Below are 13,703 nucleotides of genomic sequence, written 5' to 3' on the forward strand. Positions count from 1 at the left end.
TTAACTGCATGAATTGACCTGTACATGAGGGACTCTCATGAAGGATCTGATGCACAAAGCCTGTGAGGAGTGCTGGAGGGGAGCTGGGGGTGTCTGCCCTGAAGAAAGGAGGCACAGGGGAAACCTTAATGCACTCTACAGCTGCCTGAAAGGAACCTGTAGTGAAGTAGGCATCAGTCTCTTCTCCCATGTAACAAGTGACAGGACAAGAGGAAATGGTCTCAACTTCTGCAACGGGAGTTTAGACTGGATACTAGAAAAAATTTCATCATCAAACAGGTTAGCAGGCTTTAGCACAGGCAAGTGTCACCATCCCTGGAAGTATTTAAAAGATGTGCAGATGTTGTTTCAGGACATGGTTTAGGAGTGAACTTGGCATCATTTGGTTTATCACTGGACCCAATGACCTTAAGGTTCTTTTCCAATTTAAGTCCTCAGACTTGGGCATGGCTTCAAGTGAAACAACAGAGTAGATGGATTCCGTGTCCCAGAACACCCAGAAGAAGTGGTGCATAGTTGTCGCGGGTGACGCACTGAAGCGGCGAACAGAGGCACCCATCGGCTGACCCGACCACTGGTCTTAAAAGGTCTCTAGTCTGCCTCCCGGGGACTTGAATCACAGGTGTCATGAAAAGATAGCTAAGGTTTTTCTACACATCTGACTATTGATTGCCTCCTGCTCCCTTTATATGAGAACTAAAGATGACTTGGATGAAGGGGCAGAGGCCTCCTCAGCAAGTTCACGGATGTCATAAAGCTGGGAGGAGTGGCCGATAGCTGAGAGGGCTGTGAAGCCTTTCAGAAGGACCTCGACAGGCTGGAGAGGTGTGCAGAGAAAAACTGTCTGAAATTCAACAAAGGCAAACTGAGCACAGACTGAGGCCTGATCGGCTGGAAAGCAGCTCTACAGAGAAGGAGCTGGGGGTCCTGGTGGACCACAAGATGGCAGTGAACCAGCAATCTGTCCTTGTGGCCAAGAAGGCCATGGCATCCTGGGGGGCATTATGGAGAGCATTCCCAGCACGTCAAGGGAGGTGATCCTGCCCCTCTACTCAGCACTGGTGAGACCACATCAAGAGTGCTGTGTTCAGTTCTGGGCTCCTCAGCTCAAAAGAGGCATAAAGCTCTGGCAGCAGGTCCAGTGTAGGCTTAAAAGATGATTAAGGGACTGGAGCATCTCTCTCACAAGGAAAAGCTGAGGCAGCTGGGCCTGTTCAGCCTCGAGAAGACTGACAAGGAATATTATCAGTGATTTTTGTTTTGATAGACTCATGCATCTCTTGGTGTATAAGTTACACATTTGTTTGCACTTGATGATAGAGTGCTGTCCTCTTCACTAAAGAGAGATGTCAAAGCTATTCATGTGCAATAAGAATGTTAGAATGATGAGAAATCACAAAGTTAACAGTCAAAATATTCCCAATGGTTCCCCTGTCCCTAAGCAGGGAAAAACCCCCCACCAAGGAAACAAACTCAAGCTGAATACACTACACTTACCATTTTGGCATAATATGCATTCGTTGCATCAGCAAATTGGAGCAAGGCTTGAAATTGATTGTTCTTATGGAACATGACAATCTTCAAGACAAAGCCAAATTTAGAGAAAATCTGTTAAGGAAAAAACATGGGCTTTAAGAAGCAATGAATAATTCAGGCACACTAAAAACTAGCATTTAATATTTCAAATACATTTTTAAAACTATTTCTGTTGTGAGAGCTGAACAAAAATTGTGTGAACTCAGAATTTTGTTTAAGGTAAAAAAATTATTAAAGAAGAGGCTAAAAAAAATGGGAAAGAAGGATAAAATTTCCTTGAAGATTCAGCAATGTCTAGTCAATTAAGAGCAGGGAAGGACAGTCCAAACAGGCATTTGTCCAAATGTGGATAATGAATCAGAGTGGAGATTTGAAAAATAGACTTTCACAAGTCACAGAATCACAGAACATGTTGAGCTGGAAGGGATCCACGAAGGTCATCAATCGAGTCTAATTCCCAGCTGTGCACAGGACACCCCAAGAGTCACACCATGTGCTTTGGAGCATGGTCCAAAGGCTTCTGCAACAGTGTCAGGCTGGTGCTGTGATCACTTCTCTGGAGAGCCTGTTCCAGACCCCAACACCCTCCAGGTGAAAAACCTTTTCCAATCCAACTTAAATATCCCCCAACTCAGCTTCATGCCATTTCCTCCAGTCCTGCCACTGGTCACAAGACTGAAGAGATCAGTACCTGCTCCTCCCACTTCCCCTCTGAGGAAGTTGCAACTGGAATGAGGTCTCCCCTCAGTCTCTTCTTCTGCAGGCTGAACAGACCAAGTTTCCTCAGCCACTCCCCATAAGGCTTCCCCCTCCAGACCTTGTACACTGCTGACTCATATTCAATTTGCCATTGAACAGGAAGTGCAGGTCCCCTTCCACTGGTCCTCTCCAGCCTCTTGTTCTCTAGCTTATACTCGTTCCCCTTCCCTGTTCCAAGCTAGTTTAAAGCTCTGTCAACAAGCCCCATTAGCTCCTACACTAGAACCCTTTTTTCCCTCCGAGAAAGGTCCATCATATCAGGTGTCAGTGGAACAGGTGTTGAATAGACCATCCCATGGTCAAAAACCCCAAAATTTATTCAAGTACACCACAGAGCCATCCATTGACCTAATGGATCTATTTCTATCGATATTATGCCTTGTTGCTGGAAGTCAGTTGAGATGGGAACTGCAAACTACATTTCAAGGTATCCCCCTTCATGTTGTGTACATTAGGCAAATTCCACAAATCTGCTGAACAACAATACAACATAAATAGCTGATGTGCTTATTAAGATCCACTGCCTAAATTAGAAAATGAAGAGGAAAGAAGCAAGACAAAGCCCTAGATTTGAACCTACCCCTATACTTTATAATCAAATAGTATTTGATTTATTGCAAACATAAACATTGCAGAAGTACTTTTAAAAGTTGAAATTAAATAGATAGACATTCAAAATGAGTGTGCACTACATGAAGGTGTCTACGCAAAATCAAAGCCACAAAGAGTGAAGACAAAATTAAAGCTAGGATATATCATGCACTTGCATGATATATGTCCAAATTAACAGTCAAAGAGGAAAGGTGAGTTTGAGAAATACTATTAGTTTTCAAGCAGACTGTTAGAATGAATGCAAAGTCAGGAAAGCAGAAACCCCTGAGAAATACTAAACTTGCAATGTAAAGAAAGGCCACAGATAAGGATACGCATCTCTTGCCAGCCGCTTAGACCTAGAGTCAACGATACAAGACTAATGTCCCAACCCTTTGTATCCAGTTTTTCCGTCTCTCAGAAACAAGATTCTAATGCTGCAGTCATCATTTAGTCATAGAAAACAGAACAGAAACTTTTTCACAGTGATTTAAAATTAGTCTTTGAGTTCCTGTTCATAAAGCACTTCCTCTTAAGAAAGGCCTAAATACAGCTTCTCAAGCTTTTCCGTGTTTATCCAGAAAACTTAACAGACCTTTTTAAGGTAATGAAATTTAATGTACTCCTTCCTGTTTGATTTTAAACCTAAACACACTGTATATATCAATTTTGTTTCTGCAAAGAAAACACTACATTTTCAGCTTCTTATGATAAATATTTTAAGGTGAATTGTGGTTAAAAAAAGTTAATTTCTTGACAAGAAAGACAGCTTACAAAATACAATCTAAGTATGGGATGACAGCTGGCCTACTAGGGATCCATAAGATGCTATCATTGTCAGTGAAAATACTAATTTCCATTAACTTCATCACACAAAGTAAAAGTTAGATTGTAGCCATTGGGCACAAAGTGATGCTTTAATTAGAGGAGACTGTCCCCTATTAAGAACTCCAAACATGATTCTGTTTCAAATATTGCTAAATTTTTTAGACATACTGGAAAAGTAGTTGAGTGAGGGCAATTCAAATACTGAAAATATAGTTGTGCTGCACTGAAATAGACTAAAATAAAATGAAAGTAAATTAAAATAAATTTCCTTGTTGCTGTTGCACTGTTAGAACTAGTACAGCTCCCATAACCACAGGAGCTTGTACTCAGGTTATTCTGAATGCAATAATAATCCTAAGCAGCTGACTTAGTATTTGCACAGGTTCAGTAATGAGTGAACAACACTCAAAGATACAAAAAAAGGTTTAGATCAAATTGCTACATCCAAGTGACAACTAATATGTATACTAGTTAACCAATGTCACGATGAGGAGACACAGAGAAACAGAAAATTTTAAGAGATAAGAGGAAAACTAGTGTTGCTAAAAACAACTATTGTTTGAGATCCTAGCAGAGCAGGAAAAAAATCTTCCCAGGCTGCAGGTTCTTACAAAATCATCCCAGTTATTTTAAATTGTATTATTTAAGAAACCCATATGGGGGGCAAAAATTACTACTAATTATAAAAGCTTCAAGTATGAAAAACTTTGCAACATTTGTAAAGTATCTACAAATCCTCTGGATGCAAAGATGTGGTCTCAAAATTATTAAACTCAGAGCTTTCAACAGCATAGCCCAAATACCTAGCAGAAGTTACAGTAATGTCCTTCATAACTATAGCCTACCATTATTCTAGGGTTTCAGAGGTAGTCAAATGCCATTCTAAAGATGAACAATCAAAAATATTTGTCCAATAAATTTGCATATTACATCACTTGCTCTGAGTTATAAAATTGAATATAAAACCCTAAATATAATGCAAACCCCAAAGGTTACTCAGCAGAAAGAGTGCTAAAATTTGGATTCACAGTTTCATAACACTCAATATTTCACTAGCTTATCATGAGAGCAGAAGTGACAGTTGAAGTTTGTTGCTGCTTCCACAGCAAGGAACTAAACGAGACAACATGAAAATCAGAGTACAGAAGCCCTGTTTACTTGAACTTCATTTATTCAGAACTACTTCAAACCTAGATCCCTAAATTCAGGAAATAATTTTAAAGAGACAGTCCTCATTCAAAAGATTCAGGAACCACAGGTACTTAAAAAAATAAATTAATGGATTTACAACAGGAACATTGGAACAGATTGTGACTTTTTTAAGCAATCCTCATTACCTGATACAGTATGTCTAAAGTGACAGGGTAAAAAACATTTTCAACAATGATTCGAAGAACAGAACCGTGACTTGGAAGGACCCCACCTTCAGCAGCAAGAGCACTTGTAATACCCGGGTTTCCATGCTGCACAGCATTCACACCTTGCAATGCAGCTTGGGGTCTCTGAAATTAGGTCATAGCAGAGAGCACAATTAATTTACATACAAATCTTCATACTGAAACAAAGTTCTCCTAAATGAAAAGCACATAAAACATAACTTCAAAACACGAGTTTTCCTTCTTATTATTGATTCAAATCACAACTCCTACTTTCCATGCCCCTCCCTTAACTAGTCAGTGTAATTCACAGACTTACAACTGGGTTTTTTCTAGTTAAACTGCTGCTACTTTGTAATGTCATACAGACATGATCTTGCTTTGATTCTGTAAACTATTATCATTCTAGACATTTTTCCAACAATATTGTTGATGACAATATTGTAACAGACTAACCAGTCAGCATACCAGAAACTATTTGCTCTGCTTTACTAGGAGTTCATTCTCTTCAGGAACTAAAATTTGGTGGGGATAAGCTTAAAAATGCACACCCTACTCCTCTGTCAGAGCCAAGCCATCAACCCCAAAAAACAGGTTTAAATCTCACTCCTCAAACTCAATTTCTGTGATTACATGAGTCTCTACACTTGTTTTTCATGGGCTTTCCCAAAAAAGGTCTTCATACCTCCTGTGAGTAGCAGCACTACACAGAGATGTTCCTTCCCAAATGCAGTATTGTGACCTGGAGCCATGTCTCAGCTACAGTATTTCTTTGGAAGGCAGACTAAACAGGGCACATAGCACATGTTACCTAGTTTCAGAAAAATATAACCCTGCAAAATAATCTGTACTTCAGGCCTCAGCCTAGGCACTAGAACAGTAACAGTATTCAACTGCTCTACTAGGGTCTCTTTAAAATTTAGATAAAACTCAACTGTAAGTGCCAAACAGCTTATTTTTAAAAGGAGACAATGCTGTTATAGAAGAAAGCAAGTGCTACATACCAAGTTGAAAATACTTGGAAAGAGACCCAAGGAGCCTTATTTGCAAATATACATATGTGTTTCCTGAGGCTGTTTTGCAAACCACATCCTTAAAACAAAAATCTTGTTATTTATTTGGTTTTGCAGATAACAAACCAATCCAGTACTCTTACATGAGGAAAGAGCCAAATAATATTTACCAGACTGACAGCTTGCAAGACTTCAGTGACTTTTGTGTCAGCACAAATGAATAATTTATGCTCAAATCACTACTATCAACATTATTAGAGAGAGAAAAAAATCATGATAAACACACCACAGTATATAATTTATGTATCTAAATGGGAGGTCAATTGAAATTCATCCAGGAATCCAAAAATCCAGTATAAACCCCTAGGGTACTCTGCTAGTGACTGGACCCCAGCTTTATGCCACTGGTCACAACCATGTTAGCCTTTCAAATGACCTCACAGTTCACTTAACTAGACTGCATTAATCAGTTCATCTATTGGGATGTTATTGGAAACAACACAAAGTCTTGCCAAAGTCAAGATAAACAATATCCTCCTGTCTCATCCACCAAACCAGTCATCTCACCATAAAAGGCCATCACACTGGTCAGGCATAACATCCTTTTAAAAACCTGTGCTGGACTATGACTAACCACTTTCTTCTCCTTAGAATGTTTGGAGATAGTTTCCAGAATGAGTTGCTCCATTCCCTTCCAAAGGACCAAAGTAAGGCTGATCAGGCAGTGGCTCCCTAGATCTTTCTTTTCATCTTCCTTGTTGTCCCTCCTTAAGATAGGATAAAGAAGGATTTTCTTTTTTCTAGTCCTCAGTAACTTCTTCCAACTGCCATGACCTCTTCAAGATTGTACAGTGGCAGTGCAATGACATCAACCAGCTCCCTCAGCATTCACAAGTGTATCTCACTAGGGCCATAGACTTTTTGTTTATCCAATTAGTTTAAATGTTCTCTAATGTGATTATTCTCTACTTCCTTCATCATGACTTTCCCAGTATTCTCATGTACTTGGTAATACCAAGGGCAACTCCTAACCACTACAGGCTGATGAGAAGGCTCTCAGTACTTCAGCCTTTCCCACCTCCTTTGTCCCTGCCCCATTCAGCAACAGGCCTATGTATTCCAAAAAAAAAAAAAAAAAATCTTATTTCTATTGCTGATACACTTGAAGGAACCATACTTGCTGCTTTTCAGATCTCTCATCAGAGACAACTCCATGTGGCCTTTGACTTTCCTAACCATATCCCTGCATGTTCAGATAATGCTCTATAATCCTCCTGGGGCACCTGTCCATGATTCTAACTTTTCTATGCCTCTCCTTTACATTTTGGCTTAGTCAGGAGCTCCTTGTTCATACAAGCAGTCCTCCTGCCACCTTTGCTTTATTTCATGGTTATGACGATGAACTACTTTTGAACTTGAGCTCCTCCACAGTAATTTTACAGATATTGAGAAGTCCCTGTCTGTAAGAAGTTACTGAAATTATATATTTCAGAATTTGTCTACTGGTATAGTGAAGAGTAGTAGCCTGTTTATTTACTAGCGTTGTGGCTTAACCCTAGTATGCAGCAAAGTGCCACAGAACTGCTCAGTCACTTTCCCTTAGCACAGTGGGAGAGGGAATTGAAGAGTGGAAGTGAGGAAACTCATGGGTTCAGTTACAGACAGTTGAACAGGCAAAGCAATAGCTGCACATGCAAGCAAGGCAAAACGAGGAATTCCTTTACTACCTCTCATGGGCAGAGAGGTGTTTAAAAATTTCCAAGAAAGTAGGACTTCACTGAGCATAACAATTACTTGAAAGAAAAAGGCCACAAGTCTGAAGATCCCTCCTTCCTCATTCTTCCCCCAGTTTTCAATGCTGAGCCCAACATGATATGGTGTGGGACATCCTTTGGGTCAGCTGCAATCAACTGTCCTGGTTGAGACCCTTCCTATCTTCTTGTGCACTCTCACTGGCAGGGCAATGTGAGAAGCAGAAAACGCCTTAATACTTTCTGTCACAACCTGGTAAGAGGAAAATTAACTCTGTCCTAGCCAAAACCAGTACACAACTCATACAACTATATCCTGTTAAATGGAAGTATTATACTTACAGCCTGATTATGTTGATTGTCAGTCCTAAGTTCTTTGTAATTGGAATACTGAATATAAACTGGCTGATTGTGGAGGTGAGGTGTAGCAGGAGTGTAGTAGTTGACCATAGAAACAGCAGCATCTACAGAAGCCATTTCCAAAAATGCCTGCAAACAATACATAGCTGATTTCAATGCTGTTTTTGTTTACAAGAGAGAACAAAGCATCATTTTTTCCCAATCCCACTCTCACTAGAAAAAGATGATGTAAAAGTACAGTACTGATTTGAACAGCATTAGAATGCATTTGTGTGTGCATGTTTATGGGGCTGTTTTATTCAATTATGGGTTTTCTTAGAAAATTTTACATTGTAAGTACACTATGCCATTTAAGAAGACATGGAATAAGTGTGGCATATGGGAAGCAATGCTGCTAAGCATACCACACTGCTAATCAATTTGTTAAATTCCTGAAACCAAGCATTATTACCTAGGTAGCTGATATGCATACTGATTGAAGAAGTTGAAACAGAAAAATAAACATCCATCAGTTTATGCATTGTATTAACCTAGACAATTTTTTGAATGAACACTTATTATTTTTAGGATTTCTGTGTTTCTTCATCATGCAAACTACTCTGTCACATCTAATAGGATTAAACAGATGTGTTTAACATGGATGTTAGCAATTCAAGTAGGCAGGCTCTTTGAAGACATATATCATCAATAGTGACAATCAAGTTCTTTATCATCTGTATGCTCTTACAGAAAGTGGATATCACATTTAGCAATATTAACAAATTTCTAGTTCACTATTTAATCTAAAAGCATATTAAAAACTTAAATTTCATAACATCCTTTCACATTTAAAAATATTAAGATCTTCAGCTATCAATGAAATATTTAGACATTGTTGCAAGCATTTCAGTCAACCACAAGATCAAAACTGTCATAACATGAAACACACCTTCAGCTTTGCTCTAGTAAATGAAACATTGAAAACAACATACCTGGCCTTTTCCTCTCAGCATCAAGAGATTGGTTACTTTGCCAAAAGGGAGGCCTAATGAAACGACTTCTGCTCCAGTAACACCACTTGGAATTTGACGAATATGAAGGACACGTGAAGGGGAACATGGCGATCTGTTTCCTTTACTTTTTTTCTTCTCATTATCTAAAATATTTTAGGGAAGGAGACAGACAAGCAAACAAGACAAACACATTGCACAGTGTACATATCAAAACCTAAAGGAGAAACTGCTGCCTCAGCACTGACACTGACTTAGGTATAGCCCTTTGAATCCTAAGAAAGACATTTCATGTCTAACAAAGGGACAGTGTAAGAAGACATCATCAACTATTCCAAATCTCGATAGCAAAGGGATGGTGTGATATGTTTGGCTTTGCTTTGGACTGTTTGTTTATTTTCTGATGATTTGGTTTTGGTTTACTGATGTTTTGGGTTTTTTTTAATGGAGGCCAGTAATTTCTCCCCAAATGCCTACATAAGATATTTACAAATGTTAGTTGCATAGAAGAGGGGCAAGTCATAATTGGGAAGTAATACATTAATTTTTCTTTTATCACCAGCTTATGTTTCTGTGACTGAGTTGCTAACGCAAGGTTTGGGGTTTGTTTTTATTTTATTAAAGAAAGCCTGCTGTTCCAAATTATTTTCAGTTTTCAAAAGTCTTTGAAAAAGATAGACAACATGAAATCCAGACAAACTCTCAAGTCTTCCACTTCAACACATTGCCAGAAGGGGGGTTTTTTTGAACAAATGCCTATTTGGATACTCTATGTGACCAATTTGGATTGGTAAGTGACCAACAACTACATTTCAAGAACATTACTCAGTATCCTTGAGAGCACTTTTAAGCAGAACACCACATCTGGAATAGGCATATTGTTCCAGAAGCAGTTGCAATGGAGGCAAGAGAGACAGCCTTAACACCTGATCTGTTGCATTTAGCTTTCCAAGGAGAAACACAAAATATTGGGAAGAAATTTCTGTATGAGCTTTATAAGATATTTCAGATTTTGCTGTAGGTTTTGCATACAGGCTAAGGCTGGTTCATACAAGTCATTCTACATCAGGATGTTTACAGAGGGTCTTTTTATTAGTGGAAGCCTGTAAAATTTCAAGTTGGATGATCAAAGCCCCAACCACACCACACTTAAAAATTCTCCCACTTACAAAACTGAAAATTCTGTTATGCATTGATTTTGCCATCAAGAAATTTTAAATGGCTTCATGTCCTCTGTATGCATTCTGAAAAATATGAACTTTAAGACAAACATGAACATATTAAACACATATCGGTACCAAGCCATGACAGGACATATTACTAGTAAAGTCTAACAACCTATTTTGTTACTTTTCAGGTTCAAAATGGACAAGATGTCCTTGACTTATACTAAGTCAAGGAATGGTTGACTAAAGAAAGCAGGAAATGAAGCCTAGTATGAATTTCTTCTTTAGTTTAATATGAGAGACTCTTGCAGAAGCAGTATCTTCTGGGTTCTGATACACTGTCAGAGGTGATAACATAGAGCAAACTCTTGAAATGCTTCTTATGTTGTGAAACTTCAGCAGAGTTACTAAATGAGCAATAAAAGCTAGCACATCTCAAATATAAAACTTCATAGTTTTTTAAACCATGCTGCTTTATCCAGCTGGGGTTTGATACTAATTTTGATGCAGAGTGATAATCATCTGTATCTTCCAGCATCAAAATTTCAAAATTGATTCAACAATTCTTTAAAGCATGCCAAAGGCAATCACCTTTTCTGAATTTTACACTCAATTGAGTAAAAGTAAAAAATGCTTTCAGACAGACAAAAAGAAGCCTTATGAACAAAATGAAATTCAATTCCTGATGTACAATGGCCAGTTCATTACAATTGCAATTCAAGACTGGTACAAATGTATTCCCTGAGTAGCCTGAGATAGGAGGTACAAACCCAAAACCCCCAAACATAACAACGAAAAACAAATGCTGCAGCTGAAAGCAGCTGTATTAGGTAAAAAGATATATTTTGATAGAGATTATATTTAATTTTAGAGTTATATAGTAATTAATGAGAATGTCTCCTAATATATCCCAAAAATTCCCAAACACCTCTATATTATTTTGAAGTTTAATATCATTTAGACATCTTGGATACCACTGTAAAGGATCAGTCATGGCACTGTTAATTAATGATATGTATTTCAGTGATTACACTGCTGAGCTGTAAGCTAATGCTATTTCAAGCCAAGCAGAAACATTTGGACATCACACTGAATTGATCAGCGTAAGTATAAACAATCTGACACATGCAAGTCAAAGAAATCAAAAAGAAAAGTCTTCAAGTTAGCTCGCTAGACTCCTCCTTCTTCCCCACCAAAAATATAGCAAGTCTTAGATACTTATCAGGTGGTCATCAGCTCTGTCCTTTGCCCCAATATAAAATAAGCTATTTGGAAACCACTGCTGAAAGGCAATTGTCTATGTCATGATTTAGTTAATTTATTTGACATAAAGTTAACTCATACAACCATTGGTCATTAACATTCTAAGCACACCTAATGCTGAAAGTAATACTAACAAAAGCACTACCCAGTTTTCTCTCACTTTCAAGTTCTTGTCTGATCTAAAACTTCAGGTAAACATACACACACAAAACAACAAAGGAAAAAAAAACCAACACAGAGAAAGAACAATCAAAGAACTTCAATTTTTTTTTTTTTTGTATACCTGTAGCTGGAGTAGAATTGCTCATGGTAAAAAGTCTGTTACTGACACCAGAAGAAGCTTGTCAGGACCACACTAAGAAATAAAAGACAAGATTACTAGTACAAGCTGTTACAGAGAAAGCTCAATATAAAAGTACAACAATTCCCTTTACTTAGTCTTCCCAAGAACACCCCCTTCCTACATACATTATCCACTATTGCCAGGAACTTATTTTTTCAGGAAAAGAAATGCTAACAACATAACTTTTTCACATGTCTCAAGAAATTAGCAAATTCAAAAGTGTTACACTTCACACTTAAATCTATCCCACTACAGCTCACTTTTTAAAAGACCAAGAAATGAGCTGGCTGCAGGCTCTGGGTCTGCAATACAAATGCACAGCCACACAGGTAAAGTCTGCATTTGCAACAGGACACAAGGAACCTTGAGCAAAAACTAATTTGAGACATATTTAAACATACCTATGACACTTTTAAAAAAAACCCTGGTTTTCACTACATTTTTAAAAAATACTTATGACTTACCATCAATTTCTTAGGTCAAAGATCAAAGTACTTGCTATAAGAGTATTAACAATTAGAGGCTCTAACTACCAACAGAAAAGAGTTTGAGTACTACAGATCCTTCTTTCAAAAATCAGCACCTAACTGCCAGTTATGTCTGTTTACTCATTAAGACTGCTGCAGTATTCCAGCCAAGCATCAGCTTCAAAATGCCAACATGAAACAAGGTACCACAACACCTCTGAAAGCTAAGTTTCCTCAAACTTTAACCACACTCTTCCATAAAAGCATTTTAATGTAAAATAGAGACCAAGGGAGTAGTTCTACAAGATGGAATATGTTGATCGAAACAGCTTCCCACCACTTTGGTGGAAGGATAGGTTCCCATTGCCCTTGGTCCAGTATTCCCACCTGCGCATGAACTGTTTATCTTGCACCAACTCCAGTGCCCAAGAGTTTTCCTATGAGTATAATCAATTCTCCAGCCTGCCAGCATCCTATGCTGAGTTAGAATATTCACCTGAAAGAGAGGTCGAGAAGCAGGATCCACTGCAAAGAAAGGGGTAAGGATAAGCCATCACGCTGGCTTGCACTGGCTGCAAAAATACTGCTCAGAGTACTGGTTTGTATGGAGTCTGCGCTTAAAGGAGCAATTAGGTTCTCTTCATCCTTGTTAACCATGTGTTCCTGCTGCTTCTCTAGTGTGGGAAAGTCATTCACAACAGAAGGCTGTGACTAGGCTAGGGTGCTTAAAAAGCTTTTCAGCCAAATTTAGCTGCTCATGAAGGAGCACAGGTGTTAGTGTGGGATGGAAGAAAAAATGAGCGTGTCCATTCCTCTCCCACAACAGTAGAGACTTATTTTTAACCATGAAACTGCATCTTAACAGTATATTTAAATACAACATCTAACTGTGGCAAACAGCAGAATAATTTTTAAATTAAGAGAACTAAAAAATATAGACTGTATTTTACAGAAATGTCAATTAAATGGTTACTAGATGTCATGCATATCACGCTGTATTTGCACGAATACTAGAATGTAATTAACACGCAATATTGATATTAATTTTCACTTATTAGCAGTAAATTGAGTATACTAGCACTCAGGTATTGTACCTAAAGAGCATATTTTGATTTTAAAATGCATTTCATACTAATTAAACAAAAGCTATATGAGCAGATGTGGTAGAAAGTATTAAGGATGGTCTTTTACTACACTGCACCTTCCTTTTATTTACTGGAGGGCAGGAAGAAAAACCACTTCTGATGTAAATGTTTCCATA

General features: G+C 38.2%; 1 protein-coding gene across 1 annotated transcript in view; it reads right to left on the reverse strand.

Moving 5' to 3' along the window:
* PTBP3 (polypyrimidine tract binding protein 3) overlaps positions 1–13,703 on the reverse strand; it is a 44,734-nt gene that overhangs the window by 18,063 nt on the left and 12,968 nt on the right. The window contains exons 3-7 of the mRNA XM_069000787.1: positions 11,916–11,987; positions 9,186–9,349; positions 8,197–8,343; positions 5,052–5,216; positions 1,498–1,608 (exon numbers count right to left, since the gene is read on the reverse strand). Coding sequence (XP_068856888.1) covers positions 1,498–1,608; positions 5,052–5,216; positions 8,197–8,343; positions 9,186–9,349; positions 11,916–11,940 — 612 coding nt within the window. The 5' untranslated portion in view covers positions 11,941–11,987. The remainder of the gene's footprint in view (positions 1–1,497; positions 1,609–5,051; positions 5,217–8,196; positions 8,344–9,185; positions 9,350–11,915; positions 11,988–13,703) is intronic.

This window comes from Aphelocoma coerulescens (genome assembly GCF_041296385.1).
Source record: "Aphelocoma coerulescens isolate FSJ_1873_10779 chromosome Z unlocalized genomic scaffold, UR_Acoe_1.0 ChrZ, whole genome shotgun sequence".
Lineage (NCBI taxonomy): Eukaryota > Metazoa > Chordata > Aves > Passeriformes > Corvidae > Aphelocoma > Aphelocoma coerulescens.